Here is a 24,091-nt window from a genome sequence, read left to right on the forward strand (position 1 = left end):
CAATGGTACCAACTGCACCAGTGTGCGTGTGTGTCAATATTTCCTTACAAGAACAAAGACTAAGTGTTTTGTGGAAAGTTCATTGCAAACTCCATTTTCTCCAAGAGGAAGTCACCCTTTAACAGGAAAACTGCTGCTGCAAACACCTCAAGAGGAAACAAATACTGCATATCATTAAGTTTTAGTGGCATACCTCACAATGATGTGTTTGTAAAAAAAATGTGCTGCATCAGGAAGTCTGTGCTCTCTGTGCAATGGCAATATTAGTTATTATTCCATTTTTAGGAACATGTAGATTTTTTGGTTTTTGTTTTGCTCACCTTTATCTTGAATGATAAAGACTTGGTTATATTGTCATATTTAAATTTACTTTGACAGCACTCCTGTGTACTTAATGGTGGCAGCACAAAGATAGTCTTCAGAAAAAACAGTGTACGAAAGGCTGTCTTCCTTCCTAATTATGATTACTGTGAAAAGTAATAATAATAAATGGAAGCCACCAGGACTTAGCGTGTGGATTGGGCCTCCATTGAAATACTCCTTTATTGTATTTTAGAGGCAGAAAATGGAAAAAAGTACAAAACATAAATAAATCACAAATGTTCTCTCTGTTGGCAAAGAAATGGTTCTCTAAATCAGATTCACATTTACATATATCCATAATAACATCCGTTACTATAGCATCTGGAAGCCTGCCAATCTATTTTTTATTTTTTTTGCTGTAGATAGAAAACACATTGTATTCCTACTAAAAAGATGACATCAGCAGATGTTGTCCACTGACAGGACACAAAAAGTAAGAGCTATCGTAAAAGGAAAACATAATAAACAGTATCAATTTGTGGGAATCTGATTGTTGACTCCTAGCTCAAGATATCTTTCCAAACATAAACAGTGTTTTTTCTTTATCCCTTAATTTTGTTTTTTTCTCTTAAAACTAAGACTTAGACTGTTAAATAATCCTGCATTTACAAAAAAAAACTGTTTTTAGTTTTTAAGCTCTTACTTTTCTGCCATGACGATCTCTGAAAATAAAGAGATCACTATCCTCTTTTGTGTCATAACAAAGTTGCTGCACATTCATTTGACATATGAATTAACACTGAGGACAATTATGAGCCAAGAGAGTATTTTGATCGCAAGATCATTTTTAGTCATATTTTCTAAGTCTAAACTAAACAAACTTGAATGCTTAATAGATTTAACCAGTGCAGGTGATGCTCATCTGTCTGTGATGTGATCTGAAAGTTAAATACCCTAGATCAAGATGTGATTGATGTAATTATTTAGCATCTCCTTTTACTTATTTATGAACTTTTAAAAACTCAGTAATTACAAAAAGTCTCTCATAAGGAAGCAGCAATCTTGAACTTACTAAGATGTTGAGGTGTGATCAAACACTTTGTTTCAAATAGTCAAAATAGCCACAAGAAATGTGGCTGCAAGAAGTCTACATCTTCCAAAAGGTTATTTTTCATGCAGGACAAAACTTCATCACTTGCATTCAACTACTCCTCTTAATGGTTAGGCAGTAACGATGGTAAAAATGAAAAGTTATGACATGGTCCCCTTTCCTCATCTGACCTGAACCCAAATGAGAACTTGTGGGCAGTTCTTCAACAGGAGATTAAAAGTGAAGAAAAACAGTTCACCTCTCCGAACAGTGTCTTGGAGGCTGGGATTGCTGCTGTATAAAAGGTTGATTCTGAGTAGATCAAGAAACTGTCAGACGTCATGAATAGAAGATGTATCACTATTGCTGAAAAAGAGGAGTCTTTACTTCAGAAACGTCTATGGAAAGTTTTGACTTATTTATAATTCTCACTTGAACAGATAAAAATAAAAACGTGAGGGAAAAATATGTGTTTTTCATTTAGTTACGTAATAATTCTGCACAGAAACAGTTGCCCAATAATTGCGCACGCATGGATATTTTCCTAAAAAATCCCAAACTCCATTTTTACTTTCTAGCATTCTCGGTTTATTAGTATTTTTGGATTAACTGAGAACACTCTAGTTGGTGATTAATAAAAATAATCCTCAAAACTAAGACTTGCCTAATAATTGTGCACACAGTGTGCTCTCTCTAAATGTTCCTCCTGTGTGTTTATCCTCGATAATTAAATGCACCTGCCATTGTTTTAGTTTCCCATGTCTGACCAATGTGAGTATAGATGCTGCAACTTCCCTTCTTTTATCCACATGTAGTGTTAACTAAAAGTAACTTTTTTAGGATCAAACAACATGTAGTTGAGTAGAAACTAATCACAAATGCTAAGTTTGAATGGCATGACTAATGGTGTCCTATGAATTGAGCGACATTACTATAGCACAATTATGCCCTTTTGAGTGAAATATGGGATTGGTTATGTGTAGAAAAGTGATAGTTTCATGAATCATTGCTCACCCCAAGAGGCTAAACTGCCTTTGTGCATCAGGGAAGCAGTTCGAGTGAGAACAGTAGTATAAATGTTAATGTCTGCCTAAATTATACTAGAACTGTTGTGTTTTTTGTTTCAGTTTTTATCTTGTGATCATTTACCACTGTGATAAATTACAAGGAGACTTTGCTCACCACAGAACCCCTGTAAATCTTTAGAGTAGGAAATTGATTTAAGACTCCAATCTCCTAACTTTTGCCTGACTTTCTCACCAAATATATTTTGTCACTTTGCAGCTTCTGACGTTTGAGTTTTGCATCCCAAATGTACTGTTTTTTATTTCTTCTTCTTATTTTATGCTTTTTTATAAATACTTATGAGCTGGAAGCCTATGTTTGAAATGAAAAAGTTACAAAACTGTTGTAAACTTTATGAAATGCTAATTATAAAGTCTCTCCAGCTTTATCCATGACTGGAAAGTTCCTGTAGTTCTAATGGTAACTTTTGTGCATACTATAAAGTTGTGATGCTCAGTATATTTGCTGTAGTTGGAAATGAATTACTCATGACCAAATAATCCATTTATAATTTTTTGCACTGCACATACACAAAGTAATATCTATAGCTAAGCTCAGCTGTTAAGTCTGGAGTCCTTCTTAGAGTTGGTGTCCAGTGGGAGTTCCTATTCATCAAGCTGTGCTTCTTGTGGACAAATGTGGAAGTAGGTTAAATATAAATGATCTTCCAGTTGTGTTGTGTCTGTTAAAGTCTGTTGAGTTAGATGGCTGTATAATAATGTTCCTGGCTCAGATATAGTGGAAGCACATCTATATTGTCAGTAAGACAAACCCCAGCTTGCACTGCACTAAGTCTTTTGTAACTGGGTTTAGTCATTGAGGAGAATGGCGCAGGCCCAGTCTAAGTGTCTTTCATCTGGCCAATTCAAACAGACGTGTGACCCCAGACATTTGCCTAATGTGTTTTTGTTATGTGGACTCCTGGCTTCACAAATGTCACAGTGGCTGGACTAGTGGGGGTTTGGATAAGTGAGTCAGAGAGGGGAGACACAGAGTCAGCCTCAGGGAGGGGGATTGCAAGGCCACAGTTATGTGTATAACCTCTGCATTTTGCACTCTAACCTACTGGGAGTTGGTGGTGTGCTGAACATAAGTTCTACTGATGAATGTGGCATAGATCACACTGCAAGCCGTCTGATCAGCAGCCCAGCTCCCTCTGCTCCACTGACCTGGGCAGCTGTGGAGAAGATGGGGAGTGCCACATTACTGGGCGCCTGGATCGCCCCAGTAAGAAGCCAATCTCAGACAGTTGGGGCGACCCTGACAAATGCTGCCATTAGGGGCGGTGTGGAAAATTTATTACCAAACATATTGGTATTTTAGGGTGCAGCTGATTTTGATTTAGTAGTGTTCCAGCTGAGGTTCTGTCTTCAAATCAGAATGTCAGATTATCACCACAGTACTCACTTAGTGCCATTTTGGATAATACTTTTTAAACATCTAGCACTATTTGACCAGTTTGTAAGTGAAGATTTCTTGCTTCTTGCATGTATACTCAAATTATAACTCTAGTGAAGCTTTATGAAACATGCAGGTTTTTTTTTAGACTTTTAAGTTTAAGTTGTTAAAAATATTGTTAATTTTCTGTCTCTTTTTCTGTTTTTGAAATAAATTAAAAAGACCATCCACAGTATTTTTTTCTATTTTCTATTTACTTTGAATTTTTGCTGTTTTTACAAAGATTAAATCTAGAATAATTTTAAGATCTTACATCTCCTTGTAATTTAATTACCATCTTAGTCGTCTTTATTTGGCTGAGCACTGATCAGGACACACACACACACACACACACACGCACACACACACACACACACACACACACACACACACATATATATATATATATATATATATATATATATATATATATATATATATATATATATTTTATGCTGTGTTTAAATAGCTATAACATATTTTTCTGTTAATTTTATTATAAAATCATGAAAAAATAATATTGAGTTATACTTTAAGAAGATGCCAGTAAGAAGATGCCAGTGGTTACACAATTTAATTATCTTATATGTGTGATTAACGACTTTCATTTGGATATGTGTTCGCTCTGTTATGCTGTCAGTGGTCCTTTGCCTCAGAAAGGTCTCTTTCTGAGTAATAGGTCTCCAAAGTGTGCTTGTTTTGCTCTTTTAGGGCCACTGGAGAGCAATAAAGTTTTGTCTGAGGATTTTTGAGGTCCTCTTAGACTTTCCCCAGGTGTGCTTCACTGGTTGTAAAGTGAACTCTGTTCACATAGCATAAACAAATGTATTCATAGAGAATTTTAACTACAGATTGGTTTGTATGCACCGTAACAACTGCAGAATATATTAATTCTTTTTGATAATTACATGAGCAAAAGTTTAATTTGATACAATTTTAATATGTTAGAAAAAAAAATGTTTCACCTGATTCAGAAAAATATTGTGCTTGTTTTGTTTGGACCTGTAATTACTGCGCAGAAAGGCAACTCTGTTATTTTTAGCTTTTGACGTTCCAAGAGGTTAACCATTTTCTTTGTTCCTGGCTGTCTGTGGAAGAAAACTCCCATGTATTTCCTTGTTGAGGTATGCTGTGTTTACTTTCATCTCTGCTCCTTACAGAAAGCAGGCCAACCTGATGTTTGTTTATGAAATGTTCAGAACTTTCATTCACCACTTGAAAGCACTCTACTTGCTACTAATTTACCTAAAGGGACTTCAAAATTATCTGTCTGCACTGTCAAAACCTTTTTTGTGGTCATAGTCTGTCATCCTGAAAGACTTCCTTTGGAGTTTAATGAAAGCTTCCAAGATGAGTGAATTTTTCGCTGTATATACTGTGCTGAAAGGCATTTTTATATATCACAGTAACTTGGTTTTGATCCTCAAAGTAGTTCTGGTTTTAGTTTATTTACTTTGCTTTATTTTATTTGTCACATAAGCTTAGGCATGAGATCCTGATGATATGAAACCGGAGTAAAAATATCACGGTTTTGTGGTATCACAGTATATACACCAAAGTTTTTTCAGCTTGCTCTGCTAATTATAATTATCCCTCCAACTGAGCATGTCAATGAGAAAATCTGCTACTTTACATAAATGATGCCCATTGCTTTATAACTGTAATTTTGCATTACCTTGATAAGGTTGAAAGATGACACCCAATTAGTTTTCTCACCATAACTGTATTTCCTATCAGCTGGATTTTTTAATTTGTCAGCAAGACAAAGATGTAGTACACTTCTTTCAGTCAACTAATCAACAATAATTAGTATCTTTTGGAGGAAGGCCAGTGCGATATTCTCCCTAAATCTGTGGTCACTAATAGTACACTGAACCGAAAAAACTGCATCATGAAAAAACTTCAACTTTTGAAAACGTTTCTATACCTTGATATTGGAAAGTGTCTCTAAACAAGATTTTAAATAACATAGAGCAGAAATTTGTTAGATGGCAGTAGGAAGAGAAAAAAGCTTTATTTCAAAATTTATTTGAACTGGTATTGCTTTTCACTTAACCACTATTGTTTTGGTTCTGTAAGGTACTGGATGTTCCAGTACATCACAGTAATAGAGCTCTTCAACAAATTGACATCATGCAAACTTTGTCCCACATGACTCAGAGGCAATATTTAAAGCTTTTTAAAAGAGGCATGTATAATTAAGCTTTCTTTTTTTTCTTTGTATTTACTTTTAAATCAACAGTTGAACACTTCAGTTGCTGATGACTGTAAAAATATATAAAACTGTTATTTTATTCAAAGTTATCCCAAGTTCAGATTTCCCTTCTTGGGGTGAAGGTTTAAAATGTGTAATGCTCTGCTGAGACTTATGTCAAAGAAGGAACTTGATCCCCCCAATGTGTGATGCTGAATAAACATTGTAGTAGCTCTACCCAAACAATGTTGCAGCACATGCATATGAAAATATTGCAACTGTGTCACCAGAGTGTGAGCGTTTTGTTTCATCTGAACCATTTGATCCCTTGTCACAGTGTTCCTACCTCCTTCAAACTGTTTATATATTCTAAATCAAGATAAGTAAACTCACTTTATCAGATTGTTAAAAAGGAAAAAAATAAATAAAACGTCACTTAAAAAGTAGTAAGAGTCTATTTAAATTTGCATTAGCCCTTATCTTAAAAACAGAATCTGGAAATTGGAGTTAGGTCTATTTTCATGTGTGTGAGTAGCTGAGGGGATAACCTATTGGCAGCGGAGGACAGTTCAGATCTCTCCTCACTCTAAATTGCAGACAGGCATCCTTGCAACCCCACATGAAGACCATTGAGTCCCATCAAGATAATCCTTAATAAAGAACGGCTTCACATTTAATCTTAGCTTGCTTCTCAAATTTCTTACTTGATATAGTTTTTGGCAAGTGCCGTTTTAGCGCTTATGTCAACTGGACCGTATCTGTGCATCTTCTGTTAAGCCTCCATTTGGCAGACACTGGGGAATTTAGATTTTATTGTTGCACAAATTATAATTTTATTGTTTCTGCACAACACATCTCAGTTTTAAATCTGTCTACTTTTTTTAACATGTGCAAATGTTTAATTCTAGTAAGTCAACGCAATCCCAATTTAAAATTTAAAGCTTAATTTGCCCTTTTAGTGAGATTGTTTGGGTTTGACAGCCTCTAATTTATTTCTTCTTCAGTCAAACTGTTGCGATGATTGGAGCTCTTATTCAAAACATGCCGCAGAGCACTGCATTCAGGAGGAAAATCTAAGTTTATTTAAGGCATAAACAATGCTGCATGATTATACCATGGAATTTGAAAATAACTCACTTGCAAAATTTCGTCTCCATCTAATTTTATACAGCTGCTTATTGACACAGAGAGAGAAAGAGCCAATGCCTGAATGCAGCTACATAACTGGAATGTGTGCCTAACTGCTATTGAAATAGTTACCTGAGAGTCCCCCAGCATCTTTTATTAGTCAATTGAGTTATCAGCAACCTGCTCTATATGCAATATATTTCATGCTCTGATGCTATCATGTGATCGTATAGCTTTACCTTTGGGCATTTGGGTTGGAAAATGAACCAGAGTGTTCTGTTTCAGACAGTGTCCATAGTGTCACTGCTGTGTGTTTCAGTCAGGAAAGATGATTGATCTATTTTGTTCATTTCTTTATTGATTTCAGTTATGCTCATGTTGGCACAGTTTTGTTTGGCTGGATAAGTTACACCTCAGCTATTCAAACAAGAACTGGCTAATTTATCACTTTAATAATTATTATAAATCACATATAAAAGGTTGTCTTTCATTAAAAAATGTTTTTAATTCCTTAAGATAAGGTCACTAGTGGTTCTCACAGTATGATAAATACCAGTTTATTTTTATTTATTTAACTTATTTAACAGAGATAAAAGTAGTGAATATTTCTTCACATTTTATATAAAATGTATAGTGTTTTCTGGTCATAGCTAATTTACAACTAGTACTCATTGCCAGCTTAAAGAATTAAGGCATACATAATCAGCTGTAATTGCAAAACTACTGTCAATAAAAGGCTAAAAAGATTTGCACAGGCTAAAGTAGAGGTAATGATCACATGCAGTAATTAAATGGTTATGCCATGGTTTTACATTACATCTACACAAACTTTAAGAAAAAAATTATAATATAATGAAATACGTTTTATATTAAACATAAGGTCAACTAGTCATCCTCCCCTTAAAGTAACATGTTCGTTATCATAGGTATTTTGTTATGTGTAAAACATATTAATGTTTGTTTTATTTTGGCGCTTGAACTTAAGCATCAACTCAACCAACATCTACAGAATGAACAAATTCAAAATTAAGTACAATTCTTAAAGTAAATTGACTCATTGTTTACAATATACTCTTTATCTTTATCTTCTTTGTAGAGTGATAATCTACAGTCTTTCCTGTATATGTTCTTTCTACCTGTTGTAGTAGAACACAGCAACAGGTTTGGGAGGGGCAGTTTTGAGCCACTCTTTGTTCTGCACAACTTGGGGAAAAGAAACTCTGCCCACTTATATTAAAGTTCTAGGACTGGTAGGTTGGAAAATGTCACTGGTTTTGAAACGTAATTGTTTTTCAAGGTTTTTAAAGCATTGGTGTACCTCTGGATTTGTGCATTTGAACCACGTCTAACTGCAGCTGCTAAAACAAGATAGTTAATATAAACTTGTTGTTGGTTTGTGTAAGTGTATTTATGCCACCTCTCTCATAGTGTAGGTTTTTTCAGCAAGCAAACAGGCAGTGCACAGCAACAGAAATGACTAATTTATGACTTGTTTCTCCAAGCTTCAAACAAGCCTAGAAAAAATAGATCACTGCAGTACTGTCATTAAAAGGACTTCAATCTGTATGAATAGTATTATGAAAATCCTAATGGTTTTTAAAACTAACCCTTGACATTAATATTAGACATATCCCTAAGGTGATGCTTATATGGCTATTTTTTATACCAGATTAATTAGGTATAACAGAGTTCAGACAGAAATACAACAGGAGGGACAGGAGGGAACATTTATTTCAAAGTTTATTTAAAATAATAATTAATTTAACCACTAGGGTTTTGCATGTTCATAGGAACTTTCAGTATCTCTTTAAATGTACTTTAAAAGTAATCATAGGGACAGAATGATGGGACATTTCAGCAGTTTTTAAAACAGTAACTTTTGAAATATTTCCATACCTTGATACTGGGAACCAGCTCATCTCGGTTACTTATTATGAAGAACTGACGAGGAGGTAACAGAGTTTTAAAAGAAGTCCAGACTGAAACACAGCAGACTATTCTTCCAGCCGTGGGTGTTTTTTCTCTCTCACCACCTCCTTACCATAGTAAATGTATGATTTCCTCTTTCCTCATAATCATTTGTCATTATTACATTTGGTTTTTCATCTACAGGTTTTTTTAAGGCATGGAAATTAAACAAATTTTTAATGGTTCACTGGTATTTTGACCAGTTTACACACAAATGATATCCTTAGAAATAAAGTCATGACATTTTGCAGCTAAATCTGTTCAGGCCTCATCACCAGCTAGAATAAATCACCAGTTTCAGCTCATCGGTAGCAGTGCGGCCCTTCGATGCAGCTTCGCTCAGTTGAAATAATAACCTGGAGCAGACAGAAGGCAATCATTACCTTGCACATAGACGCTGTGCGTATGTGTTGACGGAGGACTTCCACTAGAGTGCTGCGGAGACGGGCAGAGGCGAGACTCTCGGCCGTTGTTAAACCTCTGGCTCCCCATCACCTATAAGCTAATGACCTAGCCCTCTGTTTGCTCTCAGAAGTCCTTCTGTGTCAGAAAGAAATCCATCTTTGACCCTGAGCTCACAAGAGAAAGCAAAACCCCCCAAAAAAGATGTGGTTTGCGGTGGGGAGAAAAATGAGCATACCAAAAACAAGAGAGAAAGAGGAGGGGGGTGAGAAGAAAAGTTTGAGCCCTCGGGCTGTGTGAGCAAAGCCTGCTGTTGAGCATTGTCTTAGTCTGCACTGATACAATCTGGAGAGGACTCTTTTTCTTAAAGCTGGGAGTGAATGACATATGGAGGAGCTTGTGTGCGGCACAACTCCCCTGTGCCTCCTCCAGCCCCAAAGTCTTCCTGTGAGAGCGCTGAGCAACTTTTCAGCTTTTTCAAACAGCAGCAGCAGCCTCTCTCTCCCTCTAACTCATTCACTGCTTTCCTCCCTCCGTCCCTCCCTCCCTCTGTGTTGCCCTCACACACTCCCTCTCTCTCCTTTTTCCCCCCTCTTCCTCAGACACTCACCAGTCACTGCCTGAAGCAGTAATCGGACAACTCTCGTTCTCAATAAGACAGTCTCCTGAGATACCGAGCTGGGCTCAATGGGTTCCAACACCTAAAATGAGAAAGAAAAAAAGTAGTCCTGTAGTTTACATTTACTGCGCTACAGATTCTACCAACACTCTGAGAGCTGTTTAAGACAGCGTGTTGTCCTCTCTGCTGGACTGCCCGACCCTTTTTCCAGAAGATTTCTTTTTTGAAGGGGAAGATAAAAAGAGGGGATAAACGCACAGGGATTCAACTGTAATAGTAGTGAGTATAACTTTAATTTCTTTCTCATGTTTGACACAACTAACTGTCCTGTCCTGACTTGTTTTGGCTTTTGGTGTGACTGACTCCGTAATTAGTTATTTTATCGCGTAAATTACTATTACAGTATGTAATTCCCAATTACTGCAAATTTCCAGAAAACTGGTATTATTTATTCTCAATTTTTGGCCAAATCTTGTGATATTATTAAAATTGAAAGAAACCCTGCAAGATTTCATTTATTTGAAAAAATAAATAAAATAAAAAACCTAACAGATTTTTGGCCATTTATAAAATTAATTAATAATAAGTAAATAAAATAAAGGGCTTCTTGACTATTTACAAAAAAGCAAAATTACTCAAACAAAATAATAAAGAGAAAATTACATGCAATATTTAATTTTAAAAAATTATCTGGTGACACCATATAAACCATTGTTTCTAAGGTGATAATTTTTACCTGCATGTTAAATATTTGTTAAAAATTTTACTTAATTTTTGCTGGCAATAATACATGTGACACACAAGGTTCAGACTCCCTAAATGAATACATAGATAAAAATATATATATTGTCTTCTAAATCCTTTATTGTTTGTTAATAAAAATGAGAAATTAAAATTGCTTAAGTGACATCAAATTTAACATCCTCATCTAAATATTTGCCAATTTAGTTTTTCTGTCTTTTTTCTTGGTGCAGATTAGCTTTTTTTTATCCGAGAAAGAAGGCATACTTTACACTGCAGTAGTTAATTTTCTCCAGGCAGACTCAAGAAAACGAACACAGTCAAAGCAGCTGACATCCAATGCCATCTGCTGAGGCCAGGAATGCCGTGAAGAGACCCGAGAGCCTCCGAGCGTCTCACCAGGACGACAGGCCTCGACTCCCGGCTGTGCGGCGTCTCCGCTCGCCATCATTTCACGTGCAGGGAAGATGATGATGATTCATCCGACTGTAATCACCAGCCTCGCTAAATGAAGGATGTTCCGATTTAATGTTCTTGCCTTCGAGTCCTTGCTTACCTTGAAAGTAAAAATAAAAACAAAAGGTTACAGTTCGGTGTGTAAGGATGTGTGATAGGAATATATCTTTTAGAGGTTGGCCTTTATTCCTGTTGACTTTGTTCAGCATCTAATTCTTTCTCTTTCTGTGTGTTAATGAAAGAGAGAAAATGAGCATTAGTGAGGCAGCCTGCCTGTCCTCTGTGCCATGAAGACAAGCGTGACAGCGTGTTTGACTGCCTGCTGCTGCTATTCACACACAAACAATAACCGTATTTATTCAATTAACAGATAATGAGCAGGCTGATTTAAAGGCTGTTTACACTGCCTATTTGCTTTACACAGACAGAGATTAGGGTGCATGTCTAGCTGCAGTGTGCGCCGGTGACGGTGGCATTGTTTGCCTTAGGACTGATGTCTTTCGGGTTAGATGCGTCTATTCGGCCGGGCTCTTGGCCTGCAGATTGAAAACGGTGAAAGACACAGAGTGCTAATTGATCCATCTTCATTCAGAAAATAGAGAGGAAAGATGGGGAGTTGAAAACAGGGCACAAGAGAAGGAAGAAGGTAATAGGGATCCTCTATTAAGTAGCCTGTAGTAGGTGATTAGTGGGCTGGGGGTGTTTACTAAATACCGTGGGGTGTTGTTTTCTTAACACGCCACTGTTTGGATCTGAAATATTTGGTTGAAAGAGCAGGAAATGAGCTTTTAGATGACTGCCTTACAGATCTCTAATCACTGAAATCTTTCCTGTGTCTACTTGTAAATATCTTGATGTGAGGGTTGTGGTGAATTGGCCTATTACATATTGTCTATTTTCAAGCACAAATGTTTGTGCTTGGTATTTCATCCTAATATTTTCTTAAAAATAAAAGAAACAACATATTTCATAACTGAAAGGATTAAAAGTACAAGTCAAAAGCGCCACACATACAAAATCATTAACATTTGTCGCTTGACCTGCTTTCTGCTCTGGCTTGTAAAAAATATCTCCTGGCCCCTCAGTGGCCACAGTGGTTGGCAGGTTGTGATAAAATGTCCACCTTAAATCTTATTTGATAGCCTCTCAAAGGCAGAACCACCTTCTGGAAATAATTTTGAGGGTTGAAGAAGGTGGTATTAACAGATTTAACGTGGCTGCGGAAGGACCTGCTGAGGCACAATAGCAGATTAAATTCAAATTACAGCGACAAATTGCGCATCAGCACGCATCTGCGGAGACTATGTTTTTATTCACAGTCAAGAAAATAAAGTCACACTGTTGAATAAAATTTTTAAATAAAATTTAAACATGGAGCTGAACAAGTAAACTTTTTTAGTGGATATATATGGGATGGCCAATTTTCAAATGAAAATATAATAACACACTGTAAGTTCAGAAATACAACTTGTTAAAATATTAAATACAAATACATATATTTTAATGTTGAGTTTTTGGCACCTAGTATTTTTACGCAAAAAATAAAAATCACAAGTGAATCACAGCTTTTTGTAAACTGTACCCTCACATCTGTGTCCAATTGTTGTCTACATCTACATTCTTTTGCAAGTAGATTTATTTTTCCTGGGCTACCATGTGGATTCAGCTGACCAGTTTAAGTGGGGATTAGATGTTTTAAACTCAGATTTTGATTAAAGAATTGTTTTTGCAAAAGTTATGACAAATCACACTTCAAGAACACACTGTAAAATATCTCATTGCATATTGTATTTTATTTTAGGCGTATTAATTTTTTATTCATGAAAAATAAATAAATTAAGTCCTCAGATTTTGCATTCAAAACAGTAACATCAATGTGAATGAGAAGGGCACCGCATGCATCGTAACACAGGTCATACAGATCAGACGCCTTGCATGTTGTGATTATCTGTGTTAAAAGCTTGGCTTGGGCTATATTTACCTTTGGCAATGCAGGTTTTGAAATAAGTAAAGCGAAACTAAAAGGCTAGCAAACCACCGTGAATGAAGCTTGTTGTGGCACTTCGTCTTCTTAATGACACTTCTACCGCTTCATCTAGCTTCTCTTTGTTCTTGCTAAGGCTTCAAAGACTTGGCAGTTCAGGTTGAAGCAAGATGAACATCAAAGATGCTGAATGTGGCCTTTCTTCTTTACATGATAAATATTTTGTGGTAAAGAGAAAAGTTTTTTTTTTTTTTTTTTAATTCATGCCTTCGTTCCTCTCCTCTTCGTTTTTACTTTCCTCATCTTTTCACCTGCTGGAGGTGGTAGAGACACCAGCAAGGTAATGGCTTTATTGGGCTGCACCATTCACCACTTAGAATACCACATTAGTCCACCACAGGAACCCCCTCCCGACCTTGTGATCGCTGTTGATGTGCAGTGGCAGAATGGGTTTCTCTTTCTTCTTATAATTTTTAGCTCTGTGGATTTTACTTTGAGATTTATTTTTTTTCTTAAATATTATTCTATTTTTACTGTTGAATGAAAATACATACATTTTGGTGTTTTTTTATGTTTAAACGTGAAAATGGAATATAATGGTTATGTTCTGTTACTAGTTATGGGAGACGAGGCAAATTGTAAAGATAGAATGGTATTCATGAAGGCTTTGCTGTGGTGTGAAGAGCAAAGCCTGTTTGAAAAAAAAAAAAAAAGACCATCGAGCTCAGGTTACCTTGGCTCATGTAAACAGTGGGCCATTAAGAAAAAAATCCTGCTCCGATTTGGGAAGAAAAAGCACATTATATCTCTCTTTTTTTATTTCCCTGAGCAGATGAATACCTTTGACCTTTTTCTGGACCATCTATTCCCACGGAGGGTCAGAGTCAAGTCTAATGTAGTGCCACAACCATGCGAGTAAATGGCCCCGCTTGATGTTTGCAGAGAGGCAGGCCCAAGCAGGAGTGGACAGCAAAATGTAACTGTCAGCTAAAGGAGAGTAATAGAGGCATTCGCGGCGTCATAGAAAACATATGTGGCTCCATATGCTCTCCATGTTCTTGTTTCCAGTCTGCTTCATTGTCTGAGATGCACCACTGATCTGGGGGCCTCTAAAGTGCCTTGCGTTGGTGTGTATGAAAGAGACTAAGATGTGCGTGCGCGTGTGTGTGCATTTACACCACTCTGATCTGGGGCCCCTGAGTGCCCTGCACTAGATATATGCTACCAAACAGGCATGAGTTATGTGTCTTTGTTTGCAAAAGTAAAGTCATCGACACAAATAGTTGGGTTTAGCGTAATTATGCATAAAAAGCTATGAGATTATAGCTTTTTAATAATTTAGGTCAGAATACCACACTTTTTGAAAATCTCCACACAAATTTAATACAAAAAAATAATAAATTATATAACTTAATGCATTTTACTACTTCCGTCCAAATAACAAAATACTGATTATCACACTAATAATTTTAACTACCTTTTTATGTGTTAATTGTTTTCATTTTTCACATTTTTAACAGGCATTGGTTGGTTACTGGTATCAAGATAAAGCATTGCTTTAAAAAGTTCTAGATTCAAAAATATCTTGCCTTGAAAATTATATTGTTTCTAATGAAATGCACTTTCCCTTGCTAAGAAAAAAGACAAAACTGGCTTTTTATAATTATTACAAACACAAAAACCAAAGGAGTACCACCTTTTGCTCTTTCTAAGAAGCTTTAATTTATAGCCAGAGTTGGCAAATTACAAATTGGAAGAATTCAATTTCTGTTTTATCATAATTAGACTGACAAATATTATGAAAACATCATTATATCTTTTAGTCTATTTATTACAATACTTTATGACAATAGAAATAGTTTTTATTCCTTTGCGTCTTAAATAAAAACAATGGGATCATGTGGAAATGCTTTGGGGATTTTTAAAATATTTTTTTGTAACTTCTATGATACTTTTAAACTGTAGTGATTTTACGTTGTTATCACTCCTCAAACCTTTCCTGCGAGTATTAGATTGTAGTAGCTCTCTTTCAGTCAGCTGACTGGAAGTGTGTAGCAACAGTTGGGTGAGGGGCACCGATGCATTGCTCTTTGTCCGTCACTTCAACATGATCTCTGGCCTTTTGTTGTAAGGGTTTTGAACTACAAGAATTATGGCAGAAAATCTTAGCAGTCTTAAGCTTTTTAAATTTTTGGTATGTCTTGATAATGTGAGTGCACATACTCATTCCGTGTGTTGTTTTTTGGGATTCAGAGCTAGGCTGTTTCATAGTTTCTTTCTGTGTAATTGCCACAGGCTGGGGCAGGCCTGTAGGAAGGGGCCCCGTTGGTCATTAGGACTTGTCATTATGCCTGGAGGAGGAGTACTGATAAATTCAGATAGTGTCAATTGCAGATGAAAGATTTGCTGAAGATGCTAGGGGTGTCACGGTCGACTTGCCTCTGCTCAACAAGTCCCATCTTCTTTCAGTCAGCAGGAAAGTAGAAAGACTCTCCCACACTCCGCTTCCCCTCAGCCCCTTGTACCCCCAGCCCCTCACCCTGCTGCCTACCTTCGCTTCTTTAGCCCCACTACACAGTTCCCCCCACCCACCCTTCCTGCTTACCTTGGCTAAGCTGCTTTGCATGTTGATTGGGGGAGGGCTAATCCAGTTTGCAGCTGTCGTAGACCAATGATGAATCACCTTTCCGTCATTTGGCCATGCTCCCCTTACTTAGGGAGGAGGGAGGACCTGGAGGACGAAACAACAGTGGAGTTGGGCTGCGGCTCAGAGACAGACAATGTGAGCCTCTGTTCCTTCGCCAGCGCTCTCTTCCCATTTTGCTCCAGAATAACAATAATGTTTTCTCTGATAAGCCTTTTTGTGTCATGGATGGCTCCGGACTGTGACATCAAGCTGCAGTAACAAGGACTGACATTGTTTCCTGCCTGGGGCAGGTGGAGGCAGAATAAAGAAAGGGGAGTGTGGTTTGAGAGGACTCAGAGCTGTCTAGGTCCAGGTAAGAGCAAAGTTGTGTCAGTTCCAGTTGCGCCAAAGAAATGTAGCTCTTTGTGTGGCATCAGGGATTGCTTTAAAAATGGGCATTTCTCTGCTAAATGTGTTTCCTAACTCCAGGAGACTTTTATGCTGGCAGTATGTGACTGCAAATGTTGGCCCTCATAGGAGAGTACAGACTTTGCAGGAAAAGTGTTTGCAAGGAAAAGATTTAGTGTCCCTTCATTTTCCTCAAGCTTGTAGGGTGTGATAATTTTAACATGAGTTAACGAGTAAACTCTGGGAGTAAAATATATTCTTGTCCCCATAAGTATTCTTTTTCTTGTTGCTTTTCTGTTTTGCATTTTTCTTTGATTATTTCCTGTTTTTACCCACCTTTTTTGAGTTCATTCTGGTCCTTCGCAAAAGTATTTAAACATGTGGCAGATTGCTATCATTCAACTGTCTTTTTTTTTTTCGGTGATAGGAAATGAGACAGGCATCTCAAGAAATAATTAAAGAAGTGCACGTTTTTATAAACAACTTTTATCAGAATTTTGGAGACTTGGAGATAAATGAAACCTCTCTTATAATTATTGAGCAGCAGTTTATATGTTTCCTCTGATGTTTGGATAATTTCTCTGTGGTGATGACCTTCTTGCCATCACCTTAATTTATAGCTCCATTCATAGATTTTTCATGAGACTACTTTAGGTCAGAATAAACATGTGGCATCCATGTAACTATTACATTTATATCGTATAAATATGTTTGCGTGCGTGCGCGTGTGTGTATGTGCGTGTTTGTACACTACACACACACACCCATATTTCTGCCTAAAATTTGAAAGTTTAAATTAAAAAATACATCTTCAAAAATTGATATCTCCTTTACATTCTTTCATTAGGTTTTTGACATGCCTGTGTGTGTGTGGGCGTGTGTGTGTGTTGGTGGATCTACATACATATACATATGTGCATGTGCGTGTGCGTATGTGTGTGTCAAAATGTAGTGACTGGTAGTTATATTTTAATCTAGTTAAAATCTGGTTTTTGACCCCTGGTATTATTGTAACAAGCCCTTTATTGAAATTTATTTGTTTATCAGCAGCAAACATTCAGAAACTTTGAAAATGAATTGAAGCAAAAAATAATAATCCAAAATCGTTGCGATAAGAACAGTAGTTTTATTTTCTTGTACTTTTTTATTTTTTTCAAATCTCTTGTGGCTCCTATCTACACTGTTGTCTGTGGACGATCAAGTCCTTTGAGTGCACAGATGAGAAGATAGAATAATGTTTTCTGTGGCGTGGTCTTTTGTATAAACACAGAAACAATTAAGGAGCTTGCCAGAGCAAACACACGCCTCATGAACTTCTCATCCGCCCATCACTGAGGTATTGGCTCTTATAATCAGGCAGAATGCTATGCTCCTAACACATTAAGCATTGCCTCAAACCAGCAAAACATCTGTTTGCACTCATCATCACCCCCAAAACGATATACACTTAAGATCATTTTATCTGCATGAAACAGATTAATTAGACCGTAAACATTTCGTAAAACAACTTGTAAAATTATGATGAAACCATTGCAAACACACACACACAGTTACTCATATTTTTTTTATATATTTAGCTGTCCCTCGTTAACACTATCTTTGTGCTTTAAAAAATGTACGGCCTTTATATTCAGCATTGCACGTCTGAGTCTTATGTTGTCACTGAAACTACAATGATTTGTGTAATTTGATTTGCTGTGTGTGTGTGTGCGTGTGTGTGTGTTTATGTGTGTCCTTTCAGGTCTATGGAAATGCAGGATCTAGCCAGTCCTCACAGCCGAGTAAGTGGAAGCAGCGAATCTCCGAATGGTCCCAGCCTCGACAACTCACATATCAGCAACAATTCCATGACACCCAATGGCACAGAAGGTGCGTTTGCTGTGTTTTAATAAGAAATTTTAAAATGTTATTGTAGAAATTAGCCATTTGAATGTAAAGATATATGTATAAGAATAGAAGCAACAAAATCTCTTTGAGACCAAGATGTAGATTAATCGTGATTGTTACTGTGAAGCTTTTAATTCTTTTTTCTGCTGGTAAATCTATATGTTGCACAGTAATTGTTTTCAGTGACTATTAGCTGTTTATTCAAGCATCCATGTAATTATTCAAAGCCCGCAGCATGGAAATGATTGCGTTTTGAATGTGGTCTCCTCTGTACATACTTATTTGCTCAGGTGATTCGCCTGTGCTTTAAATCTGAGCCTTTGTTTAGTGAAGCAGTCACAACCCAACAAATTATTAAAATGATCCCTTGCCGTGTAATCTCTATGTTTTATATTAGCCCGGGGCTCAGAGTTTATGTTTCTCGCCTTGCAGACTGTCATGTGTCCCTTTTGCCATTCTGTCTTTCCCATAGGAGATAACATCACAATGCTTACCACTGCAGACTGGTTGTTAGGTTCTAACTTACAGTCTACAGCAGGTTTGTGTACTTTTAGTGACACAATGAAAGGACAATACTTGGTGTTTTTTCCAAACTCAAATAGAAGTACTCATTTTTCCCCAATTTTCCCTCTTGGTAAAGTAATTTGTTTTCATCAAAAACTCCCTCAAATGCAAAGGTCATTAGTTGCCAAAAGTACAAAAGTGCCTCAACTATTGTGCCTTTCATTAAGAAACTCTTTGGATTTTCTGGTATTTTGTTTCAAGCATGATTTGACACCAACTGGTCTTGAGTTCATTGTTACAAAGTGGTCAGACTGTGAACTTCTTGTTGGGATCCTCCATGCTGCCTCTTGAACATAGTGGTTATTGTTTGCTATGTGACCCCCAGTGTGTGCTAGTTTATGCATGCACTATGTGACCATATTATTACCGTTGTGTTGTTCAAAGGTGTTACCCCTCATCGACATGTGTGCAAGCACTGCAGAAACATGTATAACATGACAGCAAATGGCTTCTCCAACCATGAGGGATTCTACTAAGCATGACTCCTTCGCCCACATTGTCAATTTGCTTTGCCACAAAAAAAAGAAAAAAAAAATCCCTTAGCCCGCCTGAAGTGAAATGAATTGATTTCAAAGATTCCTGAGCTGTCAGAAAGCTGTGAAATTGTCTTTGCAAATCTATTGCTGGGCTGTATAATGGAGTCAAGGTCAAACCGTGTTAGCTACACTCTTAAAACGATTTTATATACTATATATTTTCTTGACATTTCAATAGAAGTTGCATGTCTTACACGCGTTCTTTTTCTCACTAGCTTTCAAATCATCTCTTAGTCAAATATGACAGGTCGACTGTGTTCTTTCAGAACTGCAAAAATACAGTTTTATAGTTATTTCAAAACTTAGTATAAATAACTTGCAGGAATCGATCAGCCAGAGATCGGAATCGGCTCATTTTTACTTGAGTTGCTTAAACAATAAAAACTGGAAAATAATACCTTCCAAATTTACTGAAAAAAAACTTTAAGTGCATCAAACAATGTTACATCCTTTTTTGTTTGATAAAAAAATTTTAAAAACAAAAAGGAGCTAAAGGAACAGGCTTGGATACTTAATGCAAAGACTCTTGCAATTTCCTCATTTTCTGTTAAACTTACGTTTTATCCGTTACATGTTACCCTCACAAATAAATAATACTCTGAAAATATTTAAAATCTGAATCAGTAGATGAGAGAAAAGAAACAAAAGTGGTATTAGTCAGGAAAAGCCTTATCTGTGCATCTCTAAATATACATATGAGAATTAATGACAAAGTAATATTAAAGGAATTTAAATTTGGCATTCTTGAAATTCAGAAGCAATCTGTTGCTCTTTTCGGTTTTCTGTAGTTTTTTGGGTTTTTTTAGCTTTTTTTTAGCACTGTAGATAATGTCCATTTTTCATCCTAACTTAATTTGGTGACAATGTGACTTTTTATTTACAGTTAAAACAGAGCCAATGAGCAGCAGCGAAATCGCCTCTTCAGTCACAGACTCTGCTTTAGACAGCTTCTCAGGATCAGGTGAGGGGAAAACATTGTCTCATGTGAACGTTTTTGAGTATGTGTGAACTAACACACACAACCACATGCAAACTGATGATGTGATGAGCCTAGAGATGGGTGGCTGATAAGTCAGGCCTTAGTAAGTGTTCCAGCTGTCAGTCGAATCTAATGTGTGTGCTTGTATTCCTGTGCGCTTAGGCACAAAATACATTTTCCTGACTTTGTCAGCAAATTTATATGCGTGCTTACATGTGTGGGTGTAGTTGTTCACTCTGTTGGTTCCCATGTCAGTGAGAGCTGAATTATGACCTGCTGAGCCCAAAGTCTGTCTGTCCACTGGAGTGACATGGCGTCCCAGTGGCCCTCACTCTCCGTGGGCTGTTACCCTATCGTCCCATCAGAGCCAGTGTTTTCACACCTTCCTTTCAGTAAAGAAACATCAGACAGACACACACACATAAACACATTGCTACCTAAGGCCGAAGCCGTCTTTCTTCCACCCTCTGCGGTATCACTTTGCCGCAGAATGAGGCATTTTGTGTTGAAATTCGTTTTGTGTTAAAATTCATTAATAGAAGTGTGTGGTATTAACTTACTGCAAATTTTCCTGTATTTTCTCAACCATTTAACTAAGTACTTGATACTTAACGTTAGAACAGCATAAATCACTGCATGACTTTTGTCTCTGACAATATTAATGAAATTTAGTAATCTTATACCCCATATTCTCCGTGGGGAAACCCAAAGCTCTGTTCAGAGGAGAAAGTGTTGTCCAGTGGCAGGTGCTGCCGATGTGGGAAAAGTGTTCAGTATTAATAATGTGTGTGAGGGGTAACAGAGGCATACAGTTTCATACAGTAAGCACTCCCCTGCAGCAAAATCCCTCATTTGACATGTCATGCCCAATTAGACAGATATTTCGAAACTTTGCCATGCCACTGCACCAACAAAAGCTGCTGGCAGCATCCTGGAATCTTGATGACGTTTTATAAATTTAAGATATTCTAATTTACCACTCTTTTTATATACATATATAATCGTGCAGGTTTTTTATTCATACTTAGAATAAAGTTGTTTTTTTCATTAATATTACAGTTATCTCTAAGTTAGCAGCTGGTATTTTGCGGGGTGAAATTCTTGTAATTTTAATAAATCATTGTTATTTTTACTTTTTTCTTATTTGTCCACAAGGAACATAGTGTTTTGGCAAAATAATTCAATTAGTATTTAGAGAGAAACAGAAATATATATTTTTTAAACAGTATAAAATTTTAGAAGCAACATATAGTACTTAAAAAGCAAATTTGTATTAATAATTTCACGTAAAACACATGCATCGTTTTTAAAATATGGATAAAACTATAGTGAAAAAAGAGCTTTGTGGAACTAGGTAGATTTAAAATAGTGCATTATCAATCAACCATCTGCATTCAGTGTTGTCATTTCCATTTGTCCTGAAAGCTTATAAACAGAGATGCACTGAGATTTTTTTTTTTGTTTTTATATGAAAGATTTGCTCGTCAGTTACAAGCCGATTCCACTTTCTCTTCAATAGTTTTAAGAAGATGAGGAACAACATAAAAAAAATATTTCTAGCCTTTGTGTCATGGGTAATCATTAATTATTTTAATTAAGAGCAGATGCGAAGTCAATTATTTAAAAAGACCTCAGCATGCTAAATTAATAATGAGTACTTTTACTGTGGCTAGCAATGCTAAATCCAGTCTCCGTGTAAATTACTCAGAGAATGTAGACCCTCAGCTCAACTCAAGGATTTCCAAAAGATTTTCAACATTTCTAAATTCAGCATGTTCCAATGCAGACAACTTTAAAAAAATTTTAAATGATACAACTGAGTTACATTGCTGTAGTTTGTTTAAGTATTATGTTTTTCACTGCAAGTCTTGTCCTCTCACATTATCAAAACCTGAAAGACGTGCAGGCATGTCTTTATGTGTCTTCAGTAATGATATTTCCTTTTACATTATGTTTTACATCTCTCTGCTTCTTCTGACCTAATTGTTAAAGCCCAAGTTGTCAGCATGTGGAGTGATGCTTTGAAATGTTGCGTGCATTTATTGGAACAAGATTTATTTATTTATTTTTCATTTCTTTTTTCATTTTCCAACCAGTTGATTAACGGTTGGAAAATGATGCTAAAAATGGATAAATCCTGGTCATCATCCAATCTCTTTGTGCATCTTTATTTGTAAGTGTCCCCGGGCTGAGATTTAGACCCCAGAATTACACAGTTTTTACTTACCAAATTATTTGACTCCATTATTGCTCCCCCCTTCTTAACATTAAGTAAGTTGACAACAATAAACAGAGGAGAGCGTTGTTATTGCCCTTTTCTTGAAGTCCAGCAGTTCTTTTTGGCAGAAAATAATATTTACCTTATTTCTTAATGTTTAAATATGTGCTTGCCTCTTTTCTTTTTTGACTCTCCTCAGCTATTGGAACCAGTGGCTTCAGCCCAAGACAAACTCACCAGTTCTCTCCGCAGATTTACCCGTCCAAGTAAGGTTTCTTTTATTTTTCCTTTTAAAAAAATAAGCAGCATCCAGCTTCATTTGGATCTTTAATCAGATCCTTCTGTTAGATTGAGGCTTTCTGACTGGCTTTGATTGCCTAAACGCCTTCAGTTTGTGCCTTCTGAAATCTGTTGTAATTGTTATCTTGTAAAAATTTCCTTTCCCATTTATTGTTGTTTCTTTGTGTATGAGCTTTGGGACGCCATCAGTCTTACGGGTTGGCTAACTGTTTAGTGAAAGGACAAGTACAAAAAGTTGTCTCTCAGTAAAGTTAGACCTATAGCGTTAGGGATCTTCCTGTCACTGTTTTCCACTTCCATGTTTTTTTTCTGCCCTTTAATAGCAGGACATACCCACATATTCTGCCTACTCCTTCGTCTCAAAACATGGCTGCGTATGGGCAGACGCAGTACACCACAGGAATGCAGCAGGCCACAGCATATGCTAGCTACCCTCAGCCAGGCCAGCCCTATGGCATCTCTGCTTATGGTGAGATTTACACACATCAGAAAACTTCTGCTAAACAATGTATCTTTAAGTAAGAGATTGTCTTTTTTTATTTTTTTTTTATTTTTTTATTTTTTTTTGCTGAAGGTCAGGAGTAACACCTTGCTCCTAACAAACTCATGTTCCCACAATTTCTCCATCAGAACAAGAGCAGTTGTTGCTGAGAGATGCTGACTTGTTGTTTAGTGCCTGTATATTCACAGTCAGTGCAAGATTTGCTTGTGAAGCTGTTCAGATAGATCAGAAAGATTAGTGACATAAATCTGAAAACAGAAACCGGTTTCCACTGGCAATGTAAGAGAAAGCAAAGAATAAATGTCTTTATTTGTCTAAAGTCTTTGGAGCGTTTTGACCCCAGAAAATTCTGCAATATGTGGAGGAATTTACACTGTTTATTTGAGTGGAGCCCTGCAACCTACTGTTGCACAGAAACAACACTCTGTCTCATTCAGCCAAGGCAGTGGTCAGTGTAAGTCACAAACACAAGCCACATGTTTTATTAGTTGTGCATTATTTCACTTATGACCTAAATGATAATAATATATTTTATTACTAAATAAAACAAGGATAGTCTAAACATGTCTTTGTTTTTACAGCCAAGTAGCTCCTTATGTGTGCGGGATAGTATTTCTAAACAGCAGAGCATAGTGAAAATCAGTTATCAGCTTATCTCTGTTCAGCCATTGTTATTAGTGTGTT

General features: G+C 36.6%; 1 protein-coding gene across 20 annotated transcripts in view; it reads left to right on the forward strand.

Annotated features, from left to right (window-relative positions):
* eya1 (EYA transcriptional coactivator and phosphatase 1) overlaps positions 1 to 24,091 on the forward strand; it is a 77,513-nt gene that overhangs the window by 21,491 nt on the left and 31,931 nt on the right. For 6 of the 20 annotated variants that reach the window (XM_055037264.1, XM_055037260.1, XM_055037269.1 and 3 more), the window contains 6 exons: positions 10,190 to 10,485; positions 18,163 to 18,290; positions 18,781 to 18,846; positions 20,292 to 20,369; positions 22,805 to 22,871; positions 23,229 to 23,374. In XM_055037264.1, the coding sequence (XP_054893239.1) occupies positions 18,167 to 18,290; positions 18,781 to 18,846; positions 20,292 to 20,369; positions 22,805 to 22,871; positions 23,229 to 23,374 (481 nt within the window). In that variant the 5' untranslated portion in view covers positions 10,190 to 10,485; positions 18,163 to 18,166. The other 14 variants (XM_055037273.1, XM_055037274.1, XM_055037276.1 and 11 more) reach the window with 8 other exon arrangements.

Source organism: Poeciliopsis prolifica, unplaced genomic scaffold (genome assembly GCF_027474105.1).
Source record: "Poeciliopsis prolifica strain line A6 unplaced genomic scaffold, Auburn_PproV2 SCAFFOLD012, whole genome shotgun sequence".
In the NCBI taxonomy this organism is placed as follows: Eukaryota; Metazoa; Chordata; class Actinopteri; order Cyprinodontiformes; family Poeciliidae; genus Poeciliopsis; species Poeciliopsis prolifica.